General features: G+C 42.7%; 3 protein-coding genes and 1 long non-coding RNA gene across 4 annotated transcripts; all 4 read left to right on the top strand.

Annotated features, from left to right (window-relative positions):
• On the top strand, nucleotides 213-2,388 carry LOC110435739. Its single transcript, XR_002453593.1, has 4 exons — nucleotides 213-399; nucleotides 1,328-1,411; nucleotides 1,490-1,579; nucleotides 2,146-2,388. It is a non-coding gene; the product is annotated as an uncharacterized LOC110435739 (long non-coding RNA).
• On the top strand, nucleotides 3,300-6,101 carry LOC8083085 (probable serine/threonine-protein kinase WNK6). Its single transcript, XM_002450282.2, has 7 exons — nucleotides 3,300-3,546; nucleotides 3,761-3,798; nucleotides 4,012-4,242; nucleotides 4,561-4,781; nucleotides 4,883-5,040; nucleotides 5,152-5,524; nucleotides 5,624-6,101. Exons 1-7 carry the CDS (start codon nucleotides 3,439-3,441, stop codon nucleotides 5,854-5,856), a joined length of 1,362 nt encoding a protein of 453 aa, XP_002450327.1. The 5' UTR covers nucleotides 3,300-3,438; the 3' UTR covers nucleotides 5,857-6,101.
• On the top strand, nucleotides 10,534-19,719 carry LOC8083084. Its single transcript, XM_021461294.1, has 7 exons — nucleotides 10,534-10,855; nucleotides 11,760-11,845; nucleotides 15,699-18,344; nucleotides 18,434-18,643; nucleotides 18,732-18,847; nucleotides 19,107-19,154; nucleotides 19,234-19,719. Exons 1-7 carry the CDS (start codon nucleotides 10,853-10,855, stop codon nucleotides 19,272-19,274), a joined length of 3,150 nt encoding a protein of 1,049 aa, XP_021316969.1. The 5' UTR covers nucleotides 10,534-10,852; the 3' UTR covers nucleotides 19,275-19,719.
• On the top strand, nucleotides 22,139-23,733 carry LOC8070662 (O-methyltransferase ZRP4). The gene is made up of 2 exons (XM_002450280.2): nucleotides 22,139-23,038; nucleotides 23,139-23,733. The coding sequence occupies exons 1-2, from the start codon at nucleotides 22,223-22,225 to the stop codon at nucleotides 23,436-23,438; spliced, it is 1,116 nt and encodes a 371-aa protein (XP_002450325.1). The 5' UTR covers nucleotides 22,139-22,222; the 3' UTR covers nucleotides 23,439-23,733.

Here is a 26,008-nt window from a genome sequence, read left to right as displayed (position 1 = left end):
ATAAAAACTAATTGCATAGTTTGATCGGAATTGACGAGACGAATCTTTTGAGCCTAGTTAGTCCTTGATTGGACAATATTTATAAAATACAAACGAAATTGCTACAGTGTCGATTTTCTAAAAAATTTCCGAACTAAACAAGGCCTTAGAATAGCGATGGACGCCTGGCTAAAATTTAGCTCAACTCGGCCCATGTTGGCCCATCAACACACCACATCCCCTGCCCTCACGGAGTCACGGCCACCGTGCCACGCGCAAGAGCTTCGGCCACCAGCATGCTGCGCGTGCATGCTCCAGCCTCCGGCACATATTGTCTAGGTGCCCAGCGTGGTAGGTCCTAGCAAGGTAGCAGCAAGGCTCAAGCCTGCAGCGAGACGGACGCTGCCTGTTCCGACGACGGTAAGCATGCGCTGCAGCTTGTAGCAACCTTTTCTCTCTCTGCTCCTTCAATGCTCATCCGTCATTGGCTAGAGGATGGAAGAGGCATAGATCTGAAGCTTCCTTCCCCTATGGAGCCTTAGTTAATTGCTTTTTGGTATTTTAATTGGATTTAGATTTTTGAGATAGGAACTGGATCTGTTTCTAGGCAAATCGATTTGCTCAATTGAAATCTTAGTACGATTGTTCTTTGGATTTTTTATTTGCTTTGTCCATCATCATTAACTGGATTATGTCACAGGGACTCCATGGGGAGTTTATCCCCGCTCGGGGACGGGGATATGGAAGAAACTTCCCCTGTTGTTATTCACGGTGACCTAATAGATCTGGTAGTATAAGTGTTGATTTAGTGCAAAGTAGTGAAGAAACATGATTTTCAGTAGAGAGGGAAAAAACATGATCTACAGTAGTAAGGGTATATCTGTTGGACGCTTGCAGGTGATTTTTCAATATGACCATTTAAGGTTTAAGTTTATTGTAGTTTTCTTGTGATGGTATTGCAGACTATTAGGTTATCCATTGGTGCTGCTATGTATTGGGTTCTTAGAATATTCAGTTATCCAGTTTCTTATTTGTTTGTTAATCCAAGGTCAAGGTGGGTACTGGATCATCTCTCCCTCCGTCTCTCACAATTAGCAGTAAGATGTAGTATCCTGTTTTGCAGTTTGTTTATTCTATCAAATGTGCTTGCCTGACCAAAGAATTTTTTTGATAATTTTATAATCTAGCTATCTACTATATAAATTGTGCAATTTTCTACAGATGTTTTGCCAGTTGTTAATTTTTAGACTTGATGCAAGGGACCATAGTATTGTTTGGATAGCTGTTCTATAACTGCAGATTGTGCAATTAATTATGTGATTTCTAGAACATGATATCTTCATTATAGGAACTTTATCGACGCTTCAGACTTGGACATGAAATTCAAGAGGCATACTTACTATTTGCATCAGCAGCAGCAACGCAAGGAATTGTGAGTACAGCTAGCACAACTTTCTGCCTATATGACAGTTGAGTGTGCACACAAAAATTGATTTTGATTTTTTTCCAGCTTGGCTTTCACCGTCCTTGAGGATGTCGTCACTTGCCTGTGCAGCATGTTGTTGATAGTGGATTTTCTAAGCAGAAAGGCTATAATCCGGTACTTCTCATTTCTGTTTGTATAACAAATAGTCCACTATTTCTTTGCAACTTGACTTTAGCACTGCATTCTGCCTGTCATCGGTATGCTCTACTTTCTGTTTTCTTTTGTTAGAATATTTGAAGTGAACATTCTGCCAACTGGTGCAATCACCTTCAGATTCCAACTTGTCTGTCCCATTTACTTTGTATGCAAGCATGTGAATTCTTGGATTTTGAATCCTGTAATCAATATCTGTGAAGGCATTCATCATGACTAGTAACATCATAATTATGTATGACAAGGTTAATTATGGTTGGGTGGGTGAAAATGTGCATAACCACATAATCAGATGAACAAATTTGTGAATAGGATGGCCACAGGTTATATATGAAACTAATGGCACGTACTAACTTAATGTTTATACATAGATATTTATGTGACATCAGTACTACTAATAACTCTGAATTATATCTTGCTGTGTGGTAGAATATATTCATGTCTTTGAACTCACTAGATTTTGAGTCTATATATTTTGTGAGAGATTTTTGAATAATTGCAGCTTATCCTTTACTGTATATTTGTAGGGTCTAAACTTCAGAGAGGAAAAACTGAAGCAGCTGGACTAAAGCAGTTGGTTACTTGCTTATCACTAGAATTCCATTATGCCCTTACAAATGTGCTGCTGCTGCATGGTTTAAATTTGAGACATAAGACCCTACATGTGTAATGAATTGGTGGATTGATGTCATGATATGTATTTACTGTTGAGATGTTAATTCATTTGGATCTGATGTTTTATATGTTGAAAAATTACATGGATGCAATTATATGGGCTGAATTGTGTGTGCTGAGAAAAAATGGGCTGAATTTTATGGGCTTGGGAAAAATATGGGCTGAAATATGTGGGATAAATTATGGAATGCATTTTGAGAGCAAAAAAATATTATATGGGCTGGATTGTTGTGGGCTTGAAATCTATATGGGCTATAATTGAAAATAATGGACCAGCTAATACCACTCTAAATAGATTTTAGGCCCATGAGCTATGTGGGCTTTAGTAGGCCAAAACTTATTTTGTGACATTTTTTCTCCCTGCCATGTCAGCTGCCACGTGGCAAGGCCTACAATTTTGTGACAATAAACCAATGTCATATGCTTGTGACATGAACCAAACAAATGTAACAAAATCATTTTATGACGCGAGCTTTTCCACGTTTTGATTTTTGTCAACTTGATGTCACAAATCTTAATTTGTAACATAAATTCTATATATTGTGACATAACTAAACGTTAAAAAGCCAAGTGTTTCTTGTAGTGGCAGGGGGAGTGTTGGCTGGCGACCCAGGCTCAAACAACCCGACACGCCCTAACTATCTTGTTCTTGACCAAATTAACATGATTTAGGGTGAGGAAATAACACAGGAAAATCAACAAAATCACATGCTCTTAATCATCATGCACACGATCATCGCAAAATCTATATCTGAATATATAAGGACATCCTTATCTGAAATTTCGTTCATTTATCTGAACATTTTGGTAAATCCTCATCTGAAACTTGTTTCCTTATACTACTCGAATATTTTACGGCAAATCGAAGCCCATATCTTGAGCAGTATATCAGATCTGCCACGTGGATGCTTATCACGTCCATGATCAACTCCCACCAGGTCGCGGGGCCCACCTGCAGCCTCACGTGATCCCGCTCCTAAACACCCGCGGCGCGGTGCCCCTGGAACTCGGAACAGGGCGTTTTGAGTTCACAAGAGCAGTCGAGAGTTCAGACTCGTCGCGCTCGCACGCCGTCTCTCGCGCTGCTCGTCGATCCATCGCCGGCTCGGCTTCTGATCTCGCGGGCGGAGGAGCGCGTTGGCGCCATGGCTCCGGATCCGGATTTGGCGGGCGGCGAGCAGGCGGAGCCGCCCGACGACGAGGTGGACGACCCCGACGTCGACGAGGTCGACCCCACCGGCCGCTACTTCCGGGTACGTACTGTGTGCCGTCCCTTCGCGTCTGCTGCTAATGTCGACATGTTGTTTGGTCTCGTCGGCTTGCCGGGTTGGTTCATCGCCTGTTAGCGCGGGGGGCTTTCAGTTCCTGAATTTTGAATCTTGATTGTTTGCATCCTGCACTGGAATTCGTCTGAAAAAAAATAGATCTTTCTGCCTGATCTCTGCGGTTTTCGTGCGTGCATTGCAGTACAAGGAGGTCGTGGGATCAGGGGCCTTCAAGACAGTGTACCTCCCTTCCCTCTCCTCAGCTGTTTATGGACTAATTCAGTAGCAAATTTAATGACAGTAACTAGTTTCCTGAATTTCAGTCTTGATATATATTCGACAAATCACAAAGATTCAGCCTTTAATGCCAGCTTATTTTTGTTTTAAAAACATGAAGAAAGTGAAAAAATTCTTGCTTGTGTTTGTTGATTCACGTGATCGATCTGGTGGCAGCTACAAAGGCTTCGACGTGGTTGAAGGCATTGAGGTGGCATGGGCCAAAGTGGAGATAAACGGCCGGACCATGGGATCCCCCAAGGAGATGCAGCGGCTCAAGACGGAGATCCAGCTGCTACGGTCGCTCCAGCACAAGCACATCCTCAAGCTCTACGCCTCGTGGGTCGACAACAAGAAAAGGACGGTCAATCTCATCACTGAGCTGTTCACATCCGGCAACTTGAGAGAGTATGTGAATATAACATAGCCCCTCCTCGTATGTGCTGCTACGATGGAGTGTGATTGATTTTATTATTTGTGCCTCGCGCCTTCTTTTGTGGCATGGTGAATGTTCAGTTATTTACCAATGGCAAACAAAATCTGAATAACTTCTTTTCAAATTTAAAATCTGAATAGTTTATTGGTAGTCTTAGTTTTCACTTTTCAGGGAACTAAAAGAAATCCAAAGTTGGTTCTTTTTTGCTTTCCATTCAGAAGGGAAACAGCTGTACAGAAGTAGCTACCTTCACCATCCCCCTTTAATGATCTATGTTATGGTGTGGTTAGGTACCGTACAAAGCACAAGAAAGTTGACATGAAGGCAATGAGGCGATGGGCAAAACAAATACTGATAGGGCTAGCCTATCTGCACAGCCAGAAGCCACCAATCATACACAGGGACTTGAAGTGTGACAATATTTTCATCAATGGGAACCATGGGAAAGTTAAGATTGGGGACTTCGGTTTGGCAATGGTCATGCAGCAGAGGAAAACACAGAGTATACAAGGTACAGATTTCTACAGGCCATGCTGCCACATATTTCTGTAGAAAAACCTGATTTGTGGTGAGTTTGAGATGTTTATCAGTAACATTTAACCTGAAACACAGGCACCTTAGAATTCATGGCACCAGAGATCTTTGGTGAAAACTACAATGAGTTGGTGGATATATACTCTTTCGGCATGTGTATGCTTGAGATGGTGACTGGTGAGTGCCCTTACAGTGAATGTCAGGGCTTTGTTCAGATATACAAGAAGATATCTGAAGTAAGTGACCTGTCACCTAGATAGTACTATTCTACTTCAAGAGTTCGTTAGAAATACCCAGATAGTTCCTTTTTGTTGTATATGAATGGTGCTATAATGGCATAACTGCAGGGTGTAAAACCAGTTGCTCTCTCCAAGGTCAAAGATGCAGAAGTAAGAAGTTTCATAGAGAGCTGCCTAGCTTCAGCTGCTGATAGATTGCCAGCAAGTGAGCTCTTGAAGAGCCCTTTTCTCTTGAAAGATGACATCATCATCAATGATAATAAAACCTCTAAACCTCTGCAAGAACCTATAGCATTCCCACCGAATTTGGATTTGGATCTTGAAGCCACACCAATTTTTGTATCTTTGCTACCAAATGGAACCGTTGATAACGGGAAGGGGTCTTTCAGCCTAGTGCTTCGAAGGGGTGGATTTGTACTGGAAGGAGATATGAATGGTAGCAACCCTGTCAAGTTATTACTAAGGATTCCTGTCCCCAATGGTAAATACAAGCATCAAAATATCATCTTTGGATTGCACAAATCTCCATTAGTACCATGCACTGACACTGCATTTTATTTTATTTTTTGGCCTTGTACAGGTAAATGTAAGAACATCGAGTTCGCATTTGACCTGGAGAATGATACAAGTGTTTCGGTGGCTACAGAGATGGTGCAAGAGCTTGAACTACCTTCTTGGAGCATGCCTATTGTGGCCAAGCTGGTGGATGCCTTCTTGCTCAAAACTGTTCGTGGTTGGAGGCCATGTGTTCAGGTCGGTCAGATGATTCAGGCAGTGCAAAACACTGCATCCGCGAATGGAAAATGCATCTGAATCAATGTTTGTAGCTGATGCATTATTCTGCCCATTATATGTAAATATGTCATGCTCGAATGCAATGCCAGGCGTTGCTGACTAAGCACATCTTCTTTTATCTGATGGCTACGAAAGTTTGGGCATGATTACTAATTAAAATAGTGGCATATTTCGTATTATCTTTTGTTCTTATTATTGACAGAAAAGAGGCTCGAGGATAACAGAAATTAAGAATCCTGTAACAGCGATCCTTGGTTTGCTCAGTTTTTTAAATGCCTTACATTATGAGTCGGTTGCAATGTGTTGCAGAGCAAGTAGCAAGTCATTTTAATAGTTTCTCGATCATAAAAATGGTATCATTATTGAGCCACGTACAATGACACTTGAAATTTATTTTTGAATTATATTAATACTTTATTGATAAATTTATAAGTTATTACTTTAGATAAGTTTATGCTTTTTGATGTAATACCAAATAATTTATTTCTTTAGCTCTGTGTTTTTATAAAACTATATTACTTCATAAATAGTTATTCTATATAGTGAACAAATTCGAAATCTCGGAGTGTTGGTGCAAACTGAAATTATTATTTATGCCAGCAGGGGTGGAGGCTAATGGAGGTAAAAAAAAGGCCTCCCCTGTTTGATAGGAATTTAAAGGCCCATAGACCTCTTGCTCTTAGGCTAAGCTCCTGGGCCCAATTTAGCCCCCTCTTGCTGCTGGCCCATACTCCACCATTACCTGCCAGTAGTACTCTCTCCATTCTAAATTATAAGTCATTTTAAAAACCTTAGAGAGTCAAAGTATTTTTAAATTTAACCAAAATTATAAAGAAAAATACTTAAATTTATAACCTAAAGTGAGTATATTATAAAAATATAATTAAGAAAGAAGAAGAATCTAATGATACTTAGTTGGTATAGTAATAATAATAATAATTTTATCATATAAATTTTGTCAAACTTAGGATAGTTTGACTCTCCAAAATTCTTGGAATGACTTATAATTTGGGATGGAGGGAGTATTCATTTCGTTTCAAATTATACTCAATCTGTCTTGAAATATATCCAAGTGATTTTTAGATAAAATAAGGAGCTTGACAAAAAGCCACGTTACCCCTCACTAATTTGGATGGAGGAACTATTTTAGTCGTTAGAGCATCTGTAAGAATTACATATTTTATATATTTTTTCTCCTAAGAGCATCTTCAATATTTTCCTAAATATCCTCCTAATCCTTGTTTTTTTAGAAAGATAGAGAAAAATCTTTCTCCAACAACTCCTAATATTTTAGGACTTGGAAAATTTCCCCTTATTCCACGTAACTTTGCGCACACGTAGTCATGCGTGGATATGACGTTCCTGCTGCTCGGAGTCCTTCCCACGTCTTCTTATGTTGTGGCTCCCTCCTTCCCACACTCCTCCTTCGACAGTTTTTCTCCAATCGCTTCTTCCTCTGTTCGTAGTTTTAGGGTAGACGCTCGTCTTAGATCTCTGTTGCCAATTCTAAGGCAGACGATTGACGCCGGCGCAGACGTATGTAGGGACAAGAGGTACGTACGTACTCCATCGATCTTCATTTTTTCTGACGTGGGCTTGCTGCGTCGCCGCCGCCATAGTTTCTTATCGCTCGCCGTCATCTCCCCTAAGTTTCCTTGCCTGCTGCAGGTTGTGTGCTTCTTGTCACCACCAGGATTAGATCGATGGAGAGTCTACAAGTACGAAACAGTACACGTGCGCTTGTGAGCCTGTATTTGTACCTATCGGGATTGCTATGGATTGATGGTGTCCGAGGTCAGCTGCGTGCTTGTTGTCGGTGCTAGGATTGGTTGTCGTTTAGGTTTTGGCCCACGTACCTAGTTTCCTTTTTGATGGCCGGTTGCTGCTACCTAATTGCGTGTCTGCTGCTGTTGTACTGGCCCGTTGACGACGTGTATGTGTTGATGGCCTATACATGCTGCTTACTGCTTGCATGGTACTGTTGGCATGGTACTATTTTTTGGTTGTGATGGTTATAGTGTTAACATTACTTTTAGATTGTTTTTTGTGAATATTACTATCAGACCCATGGTGCCTTTTTTTATTGATTTCTTTTGTTCATATTTGCAGGCTCCTTGCAATGTCCGATGGTGGATATTGAACTGACTTGGTCATGAGATTTGAGGGTGTTCGTTCTTTGGAGTAGCTGAGCTTTCCCATGACACAGGAAGAAACGCAGCCATATGAGGACGTGTTCCTATTCTTGTTCTTTTTCTTGTTCTCCCTTAGAATAATCAACATTGAGATCTATGACATGCATACCAAGCAGTTCATTGGGATGAAGATGTAAGGACTGACCTTCTTGTAGATGGGCTTCATAGTCATAAAGTTGAAGTTCCAAGAGACGAGTGATTTCACCTTCTTGCTCATAGTCAAGTTCTTCATTGAGATCAGGTAAGATGTCCCTATGTTGATCTAGAAGTGGGGCTTCATCTTCATAAAGTTGATGTTCGTCGAGATGAGTGATGGTATCTTCTTGCTCATATGCAAGTGATTCATTGAGATGTGGTAAGAGCTCTCCATGTTGATCTAAAAGAATGTTGAGATCTATGGGTATGGCTGATATGAAAATAGGTTGCAGGGTGATGGAGTCGATGATCTATGGGTGTTGCACTTGTATGCGGGAGTACCTCACTTATATGAGGGCATGTGAATCATTTGGGCATGAACAAGTTCTTTTGTACTAGGCGCGGTTCATTCTCATCCACAAATTCTCTTAGGGAAGCTTTGGTTGTTTCTCTACTGCTTCTAGAGGCTTCTGGCCAGAACTTGTGCTAATATGGACACATGTACTCTAGCTGTAATTTTTTATTGCAAAATGATTGTGAACTTGAACTTTGGTGCAGTGTGCTGTCACATCAATTATAGGGGGTATTTTGGTCATTTTGTATAGACCTTATTACCTCCCTTCGGTCCTACAATTGTAGTATTTTATGAACAGTGGGAGTAGTGCTTATATTAATTTATTTTAAGAGAAAATACTATTTATTTATTAAAAAAAATAAGGCCTCGTTTAGTTCTTAAAAAAATTTGTAAAATTTTTAGATTTCCAATTACATCGAATCTTGCGACACATGCATGGAACATTAAATATAGATAAAAAAATAACTAGGGCCTTGTTTAGTTCTAAAAATTTTGCCAAAATGAGCACTGTAGCACTTTCGTTTATATTTAACAAATATTGTCTAATCATAGACTAACTAAACTCAAAAGATTCATCTTGCAAAGTACAAGCAAACTGTGTAATTTGTTATTTTTTATCTCTTATTTAATGTTTCATGCATGTGCCACAAGATTCGATGTGGCGGAGAATCTGAAAAATTTTGCAAATTTCTTTGGGAACTAGTTTCAAAAAATTTTGCAAAATGGGCACTGTAGCACTTTCGTTTGTATTTAAAAAATATTGTCTAATCATGGATTAACTAGACTCAAAAGATTCGTCTCACAAATTACAGATAGACTGTGCAATTAGTTATTTCTTTTATCTATATTTAATGTTTAGTGCATGTGCCGCAATATTCGATGTGATGGAAAATGTGAAAAAATTTACAAAAATTTTTTAGAACTAAACAAGGCCCTAATTGCACAGTTTATCTGTAATTTGCGAGACAAATCTTTTAAGTCTAGTTAATCCATAATTAGACAATATCTGTCAAATACAAATGAAAATTCTAGAATTTCTATTTTGTAATTTTTTAGAACTAAACAAGACCCAACTATACGAAATCTTTTTAAACTGTCAAAGGCTCGCCGAGGATGAGTCATACACGACACAACTCTCCTTGCTTAGCTCCCGATTCAGATCTCGTCGGTCCCTTCCTCCTGTCTCCGACGCCGTAGCGGGCAGGGATGCCTCCTAAGTCTCCATATATATATATATAAGTAGTTGTTAGATCGAGTAACCTTAGTGCTTGTGTACCTTTATGGCTTTCGTTCGCCTTATCTTGCCCTCGTCGCGGGAGTTGTGGCCGCCGTGGTTTTCCTCGGTGTCTTCCTCACCGCCGACATCATCGACCCCAAGGTTAGTAGTAATAAAATAAATCTCCTCCTCTTAGCAGATCTCCCCTCCTTCCTTCCTTCCCGCCGCCACTCAACATCACCACGCTCCTGTCGAGATCTACTCCACCCCGTCCAACTTCCATTGTCACCACCCGCTTTATTGTCCAAACAACAACTTCTGGTCCTTTACTTTTTTCTACTAGACAGCTCCTCTGGTGTTGGTTTGCCTGCGCCGCCACCACCTGGGATCTTGGTTCGAGCTTCATCTTCAACCTTCGGCGACAGCTCCAATTTTATTCTTTCGGTCGCCGATGTACAACAACTCTGCTGGCTCAACCGTCTCAATTATAACCGATGCTTTGCATGGTTTATCCACCCTATCCACCAAAGTGTATGCGTCTCCGATACCTCCTGCAACCCTCCGCCGGTGATACTGCCTCTCAATCCAGATTAAAACGAAAGATCTTGGTATAATTCAGTTTTTTAAACCTTTATTTATATATAGTTTAGCTGTTCTTTTAATACAATATGAGCTTGTTAAAAAAAAAACTGTCAAATCCTCACGAATCCGGCTTGGCCGCGGCGGCTGCCGGGTGTCGCAGCTGTTACTCGTCGCAACGCCACGCGTGGTGCGTGAACCGCGCATGTCGTCGACGTGTCGCGCTCCAGGGAAAAAGTTGCTGCCGACGTCAGCGGACCCGAGGCTCGAGGCCAACAAAGCCCACCCAAAGCCCACAGACGCCGCTACAGAACCGCCTTCCGTTTCTGCCCTCCCCTCTTCGTTCTCGCTCTCGCTCGCGGCGGCGGCGGCGCTCACTCTGCAATCCGGAGGCTGAAGCCATGGGGGAGAAGAGCGCGTGGTTTCAGCCGCGCGCGCCGCGTCCCTTCTGGCCTCGCTGTTGTTGAAGGCCCTCCGGAGCGCGGATCGGTGGCGACGAGGAGGAGGAGCTCCTCACGGCACCGCCGACTCTGCGAGATGGTACGGATCCTCAGTTGCTCACTCGCGCTCCAGTTCCCACCCTCTTCATTCGCGTGGCGCGCGTTTACTTCTCTTCGTTGTTTGGTTGGCTGATTTTCTTCGGAAGAGAGTGTTAGAATCGCGGGTTGAGCCGACCGACTCTGTGAGGGCAAGGTGTTCGAGGTTTTGCGGATTACATTTGCTCGGCTTCTAGTTGGACACAAATTTTATGTCTGTTCAGCAGGGAGGGGGAATCCAATCGGATGGAGTAGCGTTATGCTAGACCTATTCTGCTGGATGCGTGGAATTGGGCATGGGCTGCTAGTAGCCTGAGAAAGGGCGAGGTTCAGGGCGAGGGCGAGTTTGAGCGCGAGCTCCTGCTCGAGGGAACCCTTCAGATTCAGATAGAAGCCGGTGGGGGGCATGACGGAGAGAACTCCTCACCTCCTTGTTTTGCAGAAAAATAGTCAAATATCTGAAAAATAGTCAAATATCTTGTCATCCAGATACACGCTCTAGTGGTCTGTGGACCGGAACCATAGTTTCTTTGCAAGATTCAATACTGATTTCCAAATGGTACCTCGTAGTTGTGACTGAGTTAGGAACTGCTATTACTGCCGTGTCTCCTAACCCTTTCCATTATCAATGGACAACGAGATTAGAGCTCGAGGAGATTGTGGCAATTTCCTAGAGCCCTGGACAAATATACAGTATAGAAACGTGAAGCACTATCGAGATTTTTCTTTGTGGTGTTGGATTTTGTGTATCAACTACACGTATTGGTAGAATCGTGAGAAATCCTGCTGGCAAGCAACTTGCCAGGATGCAAGCACAACTTTGATATGCGTTTGCTGTGAAGTTTTGTTATTTTAAATTGGGAGGTTCTGTGAGTTAACCAAATGTGCATGTTTGCACTTTTATGTAGGACATCGTTTGTGAAGTGTGTGGTGTTGTTGGCTACAGGAAGCTTTTAGTACGATGTGTCAACTGCGAGAACGCTGCGAGGCACCTGTAACTTTTCTTTCTACTTGTTCTTCGAAGCCTTCATGTCTTCTATTTTCAAATTAGAGTTCCTAAGTAAAAGAAGAAAACAAATGTTTGAGTTTTGATTATCTTGTTGTAATGAAGTTCGGAATTGCTTGGATGCATGATTTATTAACACTTTATAGAGAATTATTTGCTTCAATTCTGTCCCTGTTACTCACATCCATAAGATTATCTTTGCATACTGGACTGCTTTTTTATTTGCCATTATGGTGTTCAAAAGCCCCAAATGTTTTTTCAGATTCTCATTTGGGTCCTTAAACTAATAAAAGTGACCATCTAGGTCTTTAATCAATTGCTAATTCCCATCTGGGTCCACAAACTAAAAAAAGTGACCATCTAAGTCCTTGATCTCTGTTGTGCTTGACTAACATCCAATACCCGCCACGCCACCGACAATTGCCTATGTGGTCGTGCCTGTTAAGGTTGCATAAAAAACATCCCCTACCTCCCCTAGCAGTCCTATTGCCTCTCTTGCCGTCTACCTCCCTTTGTTCCATGGGCGTTGAGTGTGTGCCTCCAGAGCACAGGTGAGCGTGTGGGCGTAGCCGTGAGGCTGGTACGCACGGGAACAACGGGAGGTAGAGGGAGTGGACATGCAGGGGAGGGGGATGGAGGGTTCTTTTGCAAGTGGAATGGGTGTGTGGGATGTGGATCAACAATTTTAAGTTCCTGGGTGCATAGGGCACATGTCTCGATGGTTTGGTGTGCTTTGTGACATCATCCCAACTCACATCCCAGACATTGACCTATCGTGTTGTGTCATCCTAGAACCACAATTTGGAATGACCATTCCCGGGACATGGAACCCCACTAAGACCCACAATCTGTGTTAGTGTTGGCAATGGGTAAATCCCCATCGGGTATGAACTCCCCAGACCCATCCCCGTGACAACAATATGACACCACGGGTATCCCCATATACAGTGATGGGTGGGGGAATTTCCCCAGACCCATACCCGGGTGGGTAAATTAGACCCGGCGGGTCACCCATACCCACCAAACATCAACAATTCACAAGCATCAGTCACGTGGTAGCAATTCACAAGCATCGTCACATAGCCATTCACAAGCATCGTCACATAGCCACCTCACCATATACCTAGCAAATAGCAACATAATAATTTCTGCTGCAACCACTAGTCACAACACCATAATAGTTCATTGTCCATACAAATCACGTAGTAGAAAGTAGTACTTTGCTAGCACTACATATGGTTTCAGTGTATGGGCTGCCGATGGACTGGTGGCTGGTGGGCTTCTTTAGTTTTGGACTGGGTATTTTTCACCCATGGGTAAATGGGTATGGGGACTACTAGAACGTCCCCATACCCGTGTACCCAATGGGTGAAGGGTTTGCTCCGTTTGTGTACCCATGGGTACTGGTTTCACTCCATATTGATACCCTAATAGAGTAAATACCCATCGGGTCGCGGGTCGTGGGCCCCCATTGACATCTTTAATCTGTGTGACTATGACTGGCACCCACTAGGCATACAAAGGTGATGTGGTGGGATTTGGACCTTAACTCGGGTGCATCATTAGTTGAAGGACCTAAATGGTCACTTTTCGTGAGAATCTATAGTAGATTGAGGATATAGATGATCACTTTAGTTCTATGACCTAATTGAGAGTATAAAAATTTCTAAGGACTCTTGGTGCATTTTACTTTTTTTTACATTCCACTTAAGAGCCATGTAGTAAAGTCTCATTGTAATTAGGGCTTGTTTGACAAAGCTCTAGCTTCAATACTTTTTGTAGCTACTCATTCCTAACTATAGAAATTCTTGGAGCTGGAGCTATGGGCTGACTTAGGGGATGTTTGGGACTGCTCCGCTCTAAGTTTTTTAGCTCCGCTCCACGTTTTTTAGCCAAATGGTTTCAGCTTCACACACTCTGTTCGAGGAAAAATGGTGGAGTTGTGAGAACACTTAAAAGAGGTGCTCCACAAATTCCAGTTTTTTGTGGAGTTGCTCCATGGTGGAGTTTGTAGAGCAGTCTCATACACCCCCTTAGTATTGAGTTGAGCCATTCGTTTTCTCATTTTTAGATTAAACACATAGATCTAAAGCACTTCAATTTATCATAGATTCTTAATTTTGCATGGACCTCGAACCTAGAGCTTCGTGAAACACCTTTTATTAGTAAAATCCCAACTCCAAAAAAAGTCTATTTGTGTAGCACCCACACCCAAAACCATTTTACATCTTAACCAATGTTCAAAAAGGCGACATTAGGCGTCTTCCTAGGTGCAACTAGGCACTAGGCGAGGGGGTCCTCCCTGGCCTAGGGGGTAAACGGACCCCCTAGACAGTGCCTGCTTGTCGGCGGTGCCTGTGTGTGGGGGGGTAGTGTCTGGTGGAGGTCGCCGATGGGGGAGGAAGCTTCGGACACGTGCAGGCGGTGGCAGGCGCTCACTAGAGGAGCAAGAGATGCCGGAGAGGGAGAGTAATCGGCTGTGGCGGCTGATGCAGGAGACAAGGACGTTGACTGCGACCGTGACGAGGAAGGGCGATGAGGATGGCTAGAACTGGAGAGATATATAAGGTTGGAGACTTGGAGTGGGAGATGGGTTGGACTCTTGCCTCTTGGGCCTTTCTATCTATCTAAGCCGATGGGGGTGGGTGGGTGGGGGCGAAGGAGCGTCTGGTGGAGGTCGCTGATGGGGGAGGAGGAGCTTTGGACACATGCGGGCGATGGCGGGTGCACACTAGAAGAGCAAGAGATGCCGGATAGGGAGAGGAACCGGCGGCGGCGGCTGATGCGGGAGACAAGGAAGGGCGTTGAGTGCGGCCGTGACAATGGCGATGAGGAAGGCTAGAACTGGAGAGATAGATAAGGTTGGAAACTTGGAGTGGGAGATGGGCTAGACTCTTGTCTCTTGGGCTTTTCTATCTATGTAAGCCAGCCTATCTATCTATCTGTCTAAGCCCACTATTTAGCTATTTATTTTTTCTTTTAGAAGATAATCATATATGTATATAAGTATTAGTATATATACAAAACGCCTAGGCTTGCTTAGGCTCTAGGCTATGGGTCATTGCCTAAAAATTGCCTAGCGCCTTTTTGAACATTGATTCCAACCCCCACAATGTCACAACCATAACATATTAAATATTCTTAAAAAACTCGACCTTCGGGGGTTAAGACAATCCCCAACACTGCATTAAGAATAGGAACTTGTCATGCGGGTCTAGAAGTTCCCTAAACCATTGCTTTGCCCATACATAGCGGCACCGTAGCCCATGTGAGGACGGCCATGACCAGGGCTGGACCTTAAACCTCTGCTTTGGCCGATAGACGAGGGGATTTTTTTAACCCTAGCCTGAAAATTCACTCCTATGGGAGTCGAACATCGGACTTGAGGCTCAAGGCACTCAACTAACTCAACTAGAGCCTCTCGCCTTTCTCACACTTTCATCCTTGATTTGCACCAGTTTACCTAGGTGCTATGTAAGGCGTGAGGAATCAAATCTACCTACCTTCCTCGAGATCCTAGGTGAGAGTAGGGGAGGGGTTGAGGCCAGCAGCCCCTAACACTAGATTGCTCATGATCTTGATGTCTCCAACACCTTTCCATTGTTTTGAACATGTCTTGGCCTTGACCATGCCCATTGAACTTTTTATGCCATGAAAGCAAACAAGGGACTGAGCCTTTGCCACCTAAACACTCACGCTTCCAAAAAATTCGCTTAAACAATCAAGTTGGTAGGGTTAATTGTAGTTGATTATTCCTCATATTACCTGTATACTTCTATCATCTATGACCTCGAGCCATAGAAGATCTATCCCTAACTAGCATTGTTTGTGGTTTTTGTAGATATTGTTTGGATCCGGTAATTTATGATGCCTCATCATTTGAATGGTTGTGTGACGATTGCCCCCAAAAACATAATGAAGTCCCAAAATCATTAGAGCGGAATTGTGATCATAGTCACAAAGTTCCTCAGTGGAAGGGGTCAAGGAACGTGATCGACGAACACAACATGCTATTTGAGGAAGGTTTTAACAAGGCAGGGGTGAGAATGTTTTCGCATCCCGAGAACATGAATGATGTTCTCGAAACGAGGAGTGTTACATGGTTCCATGTTCCCGATGACACTAGCTGTGATGACCACTACTCTATTCAATTGGGTTCTATAATTAATGAACCAAATGTGAATAGAGTATTGGTGACGAAGGAACCCTTGTCGTGGGGGTGTTGTAGACATAGGTCACACAAGGCAAGGTGTAGTACATGGGGGTGTCGTAGACGTAGATCACAGAAAGCAAGGAAAGGTAGTTCTGATGCCTCCACTAAACATTTTCTGAGTGCGGATACATTCAATTCTTCTGAAATGTTTGTCGTGAAAAAGTTAAAGCGCAATGATATTTTAGAGGAAGGGGAAAGTAAAAATGACCACTTATTTTATCGCCCAGAAAGTGCTGATGGTTCAAGTCATTCAGCTTCTGACCTTATTGTAGAAATACAAAAGACAGCGGGTGCTGTTGGACCTACTGTGAACACAATGGAGTGTCTGGAACTCTCAATGGAAAAAGATAGCTGCTCCTTTTCACTGAGTTGTGTTGAAGGGTTCACTCAAGAAACAAAACCTGACTTACTTCCTTTAATCAATGATGTTGAGAGATCCTATCCATATGTTACGGATAGTTCTTGCCCTACGGTACCAAATATGGAGCAAAAAGATGATGTATTGGAAAATGCGGAACAACCTCATCCTTCGGAGATGGTTAATCCTGATGGTACAAGCCATTCACCTGTGGGCCGTGCATTAGAAATCGAAGAACAAGGAGCGGAGGCTGGCTTATGTGCTTCAGTTGAAGATGTTGAGGAGCAAGTAGACGGTTCTACTCCTGCATCAGAAAGTTGGGAGCAATCTGTTCCTTTGAAGGTGGTTATACTTGGACCATGGCATGATGTGCCAGATTGCATCCTAATATCAAAGCCTCCTTCAAACTACTCGCAGTCAATGCAAGGATCAGATCTATATGTTGGAAATATGGATGTCTTGGATCCTTCTAAGGAGTGGTTGGACTCAAGGTTAAAACTTGATGAACAAGGAGCGGAGCATAGCTTATTTGCTTCAGTTGAATATGTTACCTGTCCCAATTTTACTGATAAAACTAGTCCTATATGGTCAAGTGAGGAGCAAGTAGATGGTTCTAGTCCTATGTCAGAAAGTTGGGAGCAACCTGATCCGTTGGAGGTGGTTAGACCATGGGATGATGCGCCAAATAGTATCCTAAGATCGAAGCCTCCATCAAACTACTCACAGCCAATGCAAGGATCAGATCTAGATGGGAATATGGATGTCTTGGATCCTTCCAAGGAGTGGATGGACTCAAGGTTAATGTCAAATACTGTAGAGCCATCAAGTTCTGCAAATGGAGGAGGCACATCTGTTGAGAAAGAAAATACTGAAAAAACAGAATGCTTGTCTGGCATGAACACTGTCACCCCTGAACTGGATAATGTCCAGGGATCAAATCCCTCAGCAGAGCCCTCAAGTTCCTCAAATGGAGAAGGAGCCTCAGCTGTTGAAAAACACAGTGCTGAAATGACAGAATGCTTCTTAGGCATGGGAACTTTGACCCCTGCGCTGCATAATGTCCAGGCTTTAAACCCCTCGACACCAAAAGAATGCTTGGTTTCTAACGCAGACAACTCAGATCAAGCAAATAGGTCATATGAGGTTCATTGCAGTCACAATGATTTTAACGTAAGTTACTATCCCAATCCAGTGCTCAAGGGAAGAATCTCCAAAATGATGTACCCAAGACATTGGTTTCAACTGCCAAAAATGTGGCTTGTAGGCAAATGTCTCAAATGGAAGATGTCATTGCCTTCCAAGCATGTTAGTCCACGTAAGGCAAGAAAAAAGACCTTCAGAAAGCAATATAAAGGGCCAAACAGACATATTCCACATCGTACTAAACATCAGAAAACCAAGCTCATTATGAAGGACAGAAATACAGATCCTGCACATATGAGAAGTAGTAAGACATCAAAGCAATTTGATCATACTTGCTCAAGTGCTTCCTTGGGTTCATCTCCAAAGACTAAGGAAGTAAATGATCCCAATGACGCAAAACCAAGATGTTCTAAATCTGTAAGAACTTCTGAGAATGTCATGGCCAAGAAAAGAAAACGACCTATTTTATCATGTGATGAAGATGCCGAGGCCATGCAGATGGAAGCGAGGATGCACAGGAGGCACGTGGAAAGTGGTGTGATGAAACAGCGAAGATCCGCAGAAAATTCTGAGGAAGCGATGTCTCCAGGAAATTCAAATAATCAACTTGCCAATGATCATATGAAGGCAAGGAAGCCGAGAAGGGCCAACAAAGAGAAAAAAGCACCTGTAGTGAATGCTAGTGTTCCATGCACACAGAATGATGCTGCACGGTTAGCATCAGATCAGCAAAGCTTTATTTGCACGCGACCCATTGATAGACCTTACTGGACGTATGTTAGATGCCTTCGATCCCATTCTAAACATTTCAATATATTTCTCTCTCTGCAATGCTAATGTTTCTCATGTTTTATGCTGATAGTGGAATCATGAAGATAGGCCAGGAGTATATTTCATTGACTGCACACCTGTCAAATCAAGCATGCAAGGAGGTGCAGGAATTATCACTATCATTACCAGCACTAATGAAAGTAACAAAGCATTCAAAGTTGAAAGCCTGGCCAGGGAGGTGGAAGGCATCAGAACCCACTGCTGAATGCATTGGCTTGTATTTCTTCTCAGATAATATGAGGTGTGTGACCTACCGTCCTACCCTATGGACAATTGCTTGTTTTGTATTTTCAGGTGCATGGTTTAAAATGTACTTATTGCTTTTGTAGGGAACTAGATCAACTAGTGCATTATCTCGCTGATCATAGCTTAGTACTAAAATATGTCGTTGGGTTTGCCAAGCTGCTGATCTTCCCTTCTGTTTTCCTACCAGAGCAATGTCAAAGTAAGTACCATATTGCTGATTTTACAATTTAATTTACGGGCTCAATATGGCAGTGCTCCTGTTTTTAAATTTGCAGCTATGAACTTTGATGACTACGTGCCTCGGTGCAATTTTGCATTATATTGCTTCTACTGCCCATTACTGCACTTAAAAAGTTATTTACTTGCTGTTGAGTTCTTGTAATTTAAGAGTTCAGACAGCTTTACTTTGTTCTATAGCCAATATTTTCAGTTTACTTATCAAACCCTGTCTTTTGTAGCGTTCCAAGGGAAACACTATCTGTGGGGAGTGTTCAAGCGCAGGATGGGTAAGTGACACCCTGGTCCAAGAAATGCCTGTTTTGAAGGGTATCACAATCCAAGCTGTTTGGCCTTGTCATCGTGCAGACGATGAGGTCGGAGCACTTCATTTGGGAGCTGGAAGATGAAGGTGCATTGGTGGTTTCTCTGAACTTGTGAAAGGGTTAGGCCCGTCCTGTAATGATCACGGCCTGAAGCAATGATGTAGTAGCAAGTAGGATCAGAATTCAGAACTAACCAGCGACAATCACGCCCCAGCTTCTGAAGCGTAGCTGTAACCTTGATGTTCAGGACTGAGCTAGATTGTCTTCTGAAGACTTTCCTGTTCCTGCAACCCTAACCTAAGATGTATCATGCATCGAGTTGTGTTGCTAAAGAATTATGTTTGGACACTAAGTCTACTATGAAAGGCCTAGCTAAAAAATTATGTTTGTGTGTGCTTAACTTCTGTTTGCGTTGTGTTTTTAAGCTCTACTACATGCATCTTACCTGCTCTAATAGATTTTCTGCTCCAGAGATACAGTTGTATAAGATGTAAATCTACATGCTTTCTGCAATGGTTTTAAACTCCAATTTTTTTATAAACTGACCTGAAGTACGAAGTGCCGTACATTCGTTTACTCAAGCAAGTCACATATTTGTTTTGACACAATATAGAGTACTCAGTTTGGACGTGTTGCGTCCAATGCAATCCAAGTATTCAACCATTCCACTGCCTCCAGGGAGCAGGGACAGGAGTTGCTTTCTCGAGTTACACGTTCCTGATGTTTCTGAAGTCTGAGCCGTATCTGTCAAAGATCTAAGATCAAAATCCAGAAAATGGAAGGTGCACGCCCATGTGAAAAATGGCCAAATGGGTGCAGAGCCGTGTTATAGATTCTATCATAGAGTGACAGTAGCATGAGTAGGGAACTTTGTGTGATGAGTGGCACTGCTGTGACATGTCCGACTGTCCTTGTTGACTCTTGCTCAGAACAGGGGACATTCTTTTTTGGTTGAAATAAGAACAGGGGACATTCATTCATGTTGCTTTCTCGACTTACACGTGACTGGAATGCGAAACCGATTGATTTGGTTCGTTCACTGGTGCGATATTTTGGACATCCATCTGATGATCCATGGTCCGATTAGGCCAAGAAGAGACGAAATACCTACCGAGTGCGTGATATGATCTTTAAGGCCCTGTTTAGTTTTGCTACCCAAAATTTTTTCATCCATCCCATCAAATCTTTGGACACATGCATGAAACATTAAATGTACATAAAAAAATAAACTAATTACACAGTTTGAGACGAATCTTTTAAACCTAGTTACTCTATGATTAGCCTTAAGTGCTACAGTAACTCACATGTGCTAATGATAGATTAATTATGCTTAATAGATTTGTCTTGTAGTTTTCTGACGAGCTATGTAATTTGTTTTTTTATTAGTTTTTAAAAACCCCTCCTGACATTCTTCCAACATATCCGATGTGACATTAAAAAATTTTCATCTCCAATCTAAACAGGGTCTAAGCTCATTTCCATGGTACGTATGGTTAGCTGAGGTGACACTGACACTGATGGGCCACCGGTCACCCACCATATCTAGCTGCTGCTGCTACAGTTAAGCTGATCGACTCGTGTCCTACCTGCTGTGTCTGCTGATGCTACAGTAAGTATAGATGACAAAAAGGTCGGTTAGGATAAATGCTCTCTTATTTTCGCTTTTATAATTTATTACATGAATAATACATTAATTTTTACTCTATCATTGTAATCAACACACTGAAAGAAAATTTGACAAAATTAATTAGTACTCAACCCATTGTTGATGTAAACTTAATGCCTTTCAAAAACAAACTAAAGTAATTAACTAACAAAATAATTCTAGATCTAGATCTAATCATGGATCCAAACTATTACTATTCGGAAACTAACTCATAGACCATAAAAATCAAGACATTACCACTAAACAAGGGTAGGATCTTATTCCCCTACCAAATTCAACCTAAGACCTTCAAAGGCTTTTGTCTAATTTCATTTATAGTTGTCTGAAGCATGCAAAGAGAGAGAAAAGGGAGGACCTAATTAATCAAGTAATCTAGTGCTAAACCTTCAAAAAGATGTTACAAATTGCATTTACGTACCCTCAATAGTCTCCTTCTTAAAGGAAATCAAGAACAAAAAAAACCTCCCTCCATAGATTTGTAATTTTTGGGAAGTTGTTGAAACTCCCCTTGCCTTCTCCTGGGGATACAGTTATATCCCGACGAGAAAAAAAAGAAGCCTACTACATGATAGTTTGCAGAGGCGCCTCTAAATTAGACTCACCTATGAAAATAGTACTTTAGAGACTGTCGGCTTGTCTCTAAAATATATTTTCAGAAGCAGCTGATTTGGTTGACGAAGCTGATGGTGGGCTCTATATAGGCGGCTAGCAATTCAGCCACCTCTACCAAAAAAATAGACACCTCTACAAATTGAAACTGCAATTGAAAAGACTTGAAATGGGAAAGAAAATGGGATTCGGCGGGCTAACAAAAACGAATCAACTCAAATGAAGTGTGTCATCTTAAGCTGGTTTTCATGGTACAGTTTATTAGGTGTTGAGATGACACAGATGGGCCACCAGTTGCCATATCTTGCTCACCAGGTAGGGAAAAGCGAAAAGTGGATAGACTTTCTCGTAGTTCTAATCCACTTCTTGTCTCAATTCAAGAACGCGGTTTTTTTGCCCTTAAGGGCGTATGCCCTCACTCTCCCACCCATTGGATTCGCATTGAAAAGTGTGCAAACACACATCTCAAAGCAGATTCGCATTGAGATGTGTGTTTGCACAGTTCTCAAAGCGAATCCAATGGGTAGGAGAGTGAGGGCACATGCCCTGAAGGGCAAAGAAAACTTTACCCTCAATTCAGGTGGTAGATGTTTTGGACTATGAATAGAGATCAAGGCAAAAGTACAATTCTACTCTACTGTCAAACATAAGCCTATATATAGAGATGTAGCTAGCCTAGCTAGTAGCCTACATTCCTCCTATATATCCAACATAGCTAACAATAAGCTAATAACAAAGCGACCGACACCATTACGCCATGGGGTCCATCACGGAGCAACAACAATGCACCGATCAGCAAGGCTTGCTCGACGCTCAGCTCGAGCTCTGGCACAGCACATTCGCCTTCATCAAGTCCATGGCGTTCAAGTCCGCGTTGCAGCTCGGCATCGCCGACGCCATCCATTGCCATGGCGGCACTGCCACTCTCACCCAGATAGCCACCAAGGCCGCGCTCCACCCGTCCAAGACACCATGCCTGCGCAGGCTCATGCGCGTCCTCACAGTCGCCGGCATCTTCAGCATCGCCGCCAAGACCTCGTCTGACGACGACGACGACGACGACGGTGGTGACCACGTCTACGGCCTCACTCCGGCGTCTCGACTTCTCGTCGGCTCGTCACAGAACCTGACTCCAACTCTGAGCCTGATCCTTGACAACGTCTTCGTGTCCCCGTTCCTTGACCTTGGCACGTGGTTCGAGCACGAGCTGCCGGCGGCAGACCTGCCGCTCTTCGAGCTGTCCCATGGGAAGAACGTGTGGGACGTCGTCGGCCACGACCCGTCCATGAGCCAGCTCTTCAACGCTGGCATGGTCGCGGACACCAGCTTCCTCATGGACATCGCCATCAGGGAGTGCGGTGGCGTCGTCTTCCAGGGGATCAGCTCCCTGGTCGACGTCGGCGGGGGCCATGGCGCGGCGGCGCAGGCCATCTCAGTGGCGTTCCCTGGCATACAGTGCACCGTGATGGATCTTGCACACGTCGTCGCCACTGCTCCTGCTTGCGCCGGGCTCAGTTTCGTTGCTGGTGACATGTTTGAGGCCATTCCACCAGCGAATGCAGTCTTCCTCAAGGTATATATATATCTTCTACTTCTAGTATCTCTGATTTTTTTAATGTTAAGCTAGGAAGCACTAACCAGGAATCACACTGTCTCTTGATTTCTTATTTCAGTGGATTATGCACGATTGGAGTGACACTGAGTGTGTCACAATACTAAGGAACTGCAAGAAAGCTATACCACCACGAGATGCAGGCGGCAAGGTGATCATAGTAGATACCGTGGTTGGTGCAGGGCCTCCAAATCTTAAGAATAGAGAGACACAGGTCATGTCTGATATCTTCTTTATGATTGTCAATGGCACTGAGAGAGATGAGCAAGAATGGAGGAAAATTATCTTTGAAGCTGGTTTCAGTGACTACAAGATCATACCAGTTTTAGGTGTTCGATCAATCATCGAGCTCTACCCCTGAAATTTAGTTTCCTCAGCGCCTCACCTATCTGTTGAATGCTTTGATGTGTGGATCTGTGTTTCTTTTTCCTTTAACAACTATGTGGATGTGTGTTTAAATTCGTACTATATATACCTCACTAAAAGGTGGTATATATATGCAGTCATATATAGATTCTTTCACATGTAAGGAATGTTGTATCCTCATTTTTGCCTATTCTAAGGAATGAATTCCAGGATTTCAGAATGATATATTCAGCATAGGTTTGTTGTTCTTCAGTAACAAACTGTACATTCTGGAGGAAGGTTATGACTGTGTCCAATGTTTGGATGGTCTGCAAGAAACTGCTGTCATCTTTTCTTCCAATGTATCTCTAGTGTCACCTATTGTTTTTTTCTTGGAATTCAGTGGAATCTTGAGTTAGGCTTCGTGGAGATGTTTCACCAAGCAAACACTTCTTTTCCCAAACGACCTTTCTTCATGGAAGCGTTCATAATAGTAGCCTCGTGTATTTGAAAGCAGCCAGGAAAGTGTCTAATTAATGAGAGCATCTCTAGTAGGCTACTTAGACAGGTAGTGAAGGCCAAAAACGCACTTCATTAAACTACTTATCAGACTACCTATTGTCTCATAAATTTTTTCTCCCACTATCTATATCTGTTGGCGCAATAAATCTGGCTACTTTCTTCCTCCCATGCCTCTCTCTCCTTTGCGCTCGCACCCACGCGACATGTAGGCCCACACGTTCCACGCCCACCTGCATTGCCGGCCATCTTCCACCGGTTCAGCGAGCCCAAGGCTGCCGCAGGGGAGCCTCGACACGGTCGCCGGTCCTACCCTACCCTGTCGCATCTGGAGGTCGTCCACCGACCCTTCTCCGCCGTGGCCTGCAACCTCCTTTTGCGCTCGCACGCAACGCATATTCCCCATTGCCGTTTCACACTGATCGATCAAAAGGGTTCCAACAGAAAAACATCGATTTGGCCTTGGACTGTTACGGCTAGGGCCGGTTCCAAAACTGGCCTGGGCCAGTTTTTCCTGGATATTTGCAAATTTGGCCAAATTTAACTCTTCTTTTATCGCATTTATTAATTTTCTGAGTCCATCTTCCATTCTCCTAGTCATATTTTACCTGTCAACACATGGACAAGAGGCATGCATAGAACATCAATGATGTGGCCAAAAGGTACTAGTCTGACCAAAAACGTCTTCAATCAATCTGTTTTTTTTTCACGATCGGGTTTATGCCCGTTTTTTATTAAAAGAAAGAGCAACAAGGTACACAAGCCCAACACGAACAAGGCGTAGGCGAGCAGCCTAACACCCACCAGGAAGACCTACTGCTACTGGAATGCAGGAAACTGATTACATATGACCCTGATTTTGCGACCAGAGTACTTCACTACAGGAATTCTGGGCTTCTGTGACAATCTGATTATGACGATAACAGTCATTTTTCTGTCACTGCCAGCCTACAGTGACAAAGTGCATGTCGTCACAGAAGGTGGGTCACTAAAGAACTTCTATGACCACCAGAGAACATCGTCATTAATACAGTGACGATAATTCTCTTGTCATAGATGCAATGACGAGACTACATTCGTCATAACAAAATGAACCAAATAATAACATGTATGATGATATGGCACATGTGACATGCCAAGTGACGTGGCAAATGACATGGCAGATGACGTGGCAAATTACAATCGGCCCATATAGCATGGGCTTTTTTAATTTTGAATTACAATCAGCCCAATTGGCCCAAATGTTTTTTTGGCCCAACTACAAATTGGATTTTTTTGTCATTATAGCCCAAAAATTCAAGCCCATTGTGAGCTAGCCCAATCAAAAATTTAATTGTAGCATATAAACCACAACCAATTGCATAATTATATTATATTAGGTTCCAACCATAACTAATTTTCTAGCCCATACAAAGTATGTTCCAGAATACATTTTCTTACATGTTTCCATACAAAAGTAAAAAAAAAAACATGAATAGAAAATGATCTGGCCAACTAAACAAGTTCCAGCCAATTAATCTAGTTCCACACCTCCAGCCAACTAAAAGGAAGTTTCTACAGCTTAGTGCCAAGTTCCAGCACCAAAAATTCCACCAAGTAGCCAGTGCCAAGTTTCAGCGTGCATCTTCCAGCAGCCATCAACAACCCGAGCCAAAAAACTCTAGCATTCCAACAACCGATGCAAAAATACTGCAGCCAGCAATCGGTAGCACCAAAATACTCCAACCTGGAAGCAACCAGAAGCCATCGCAAAAACATTGCAGCCACCAACAGTAGCTAAGCACCAAGTACGCCAAGTTCCCAAGTACCAAAAGTGATCATAGCCTCCAAGTTCAACAACACTAACACCATACATCAAATTCTAGGTTCAGCCACCTGATTCCTGCCATCAAAACGTGCACGTTTTCAGTTGCTAGTAAATAAAAAATCTATTTTATTTGGACTTGGAGACAAACAAATAAACAAACAACAGAATTTAGATGGAGTTGAGTAGGCAGTTGTATAGGCAACAGTACAAACTAAAGAGAGGCATGATATATGCACACAAAAAATAGAGTATTTAGATAA

The sequence above is a fragment of the Sorghum bicolor genome, chromosome 5, assembly GCF_000003195.3.
Source record: "Sorghum bicolor cultivar BTx623 chromosome 5, Sorghum_bicolor_NCBIv3, whole genome shotgun sequence".
Classification (NCBI taxonomy): Eukaryota; Viridiplantae; Streptophyta; class Magnoliopsida; order Poales; family Poaceae; genus Sorghum; species Sorghum bicolor.
This window is presented reverse-complemented; position numbering and strand designations above follow the sequence as displayed.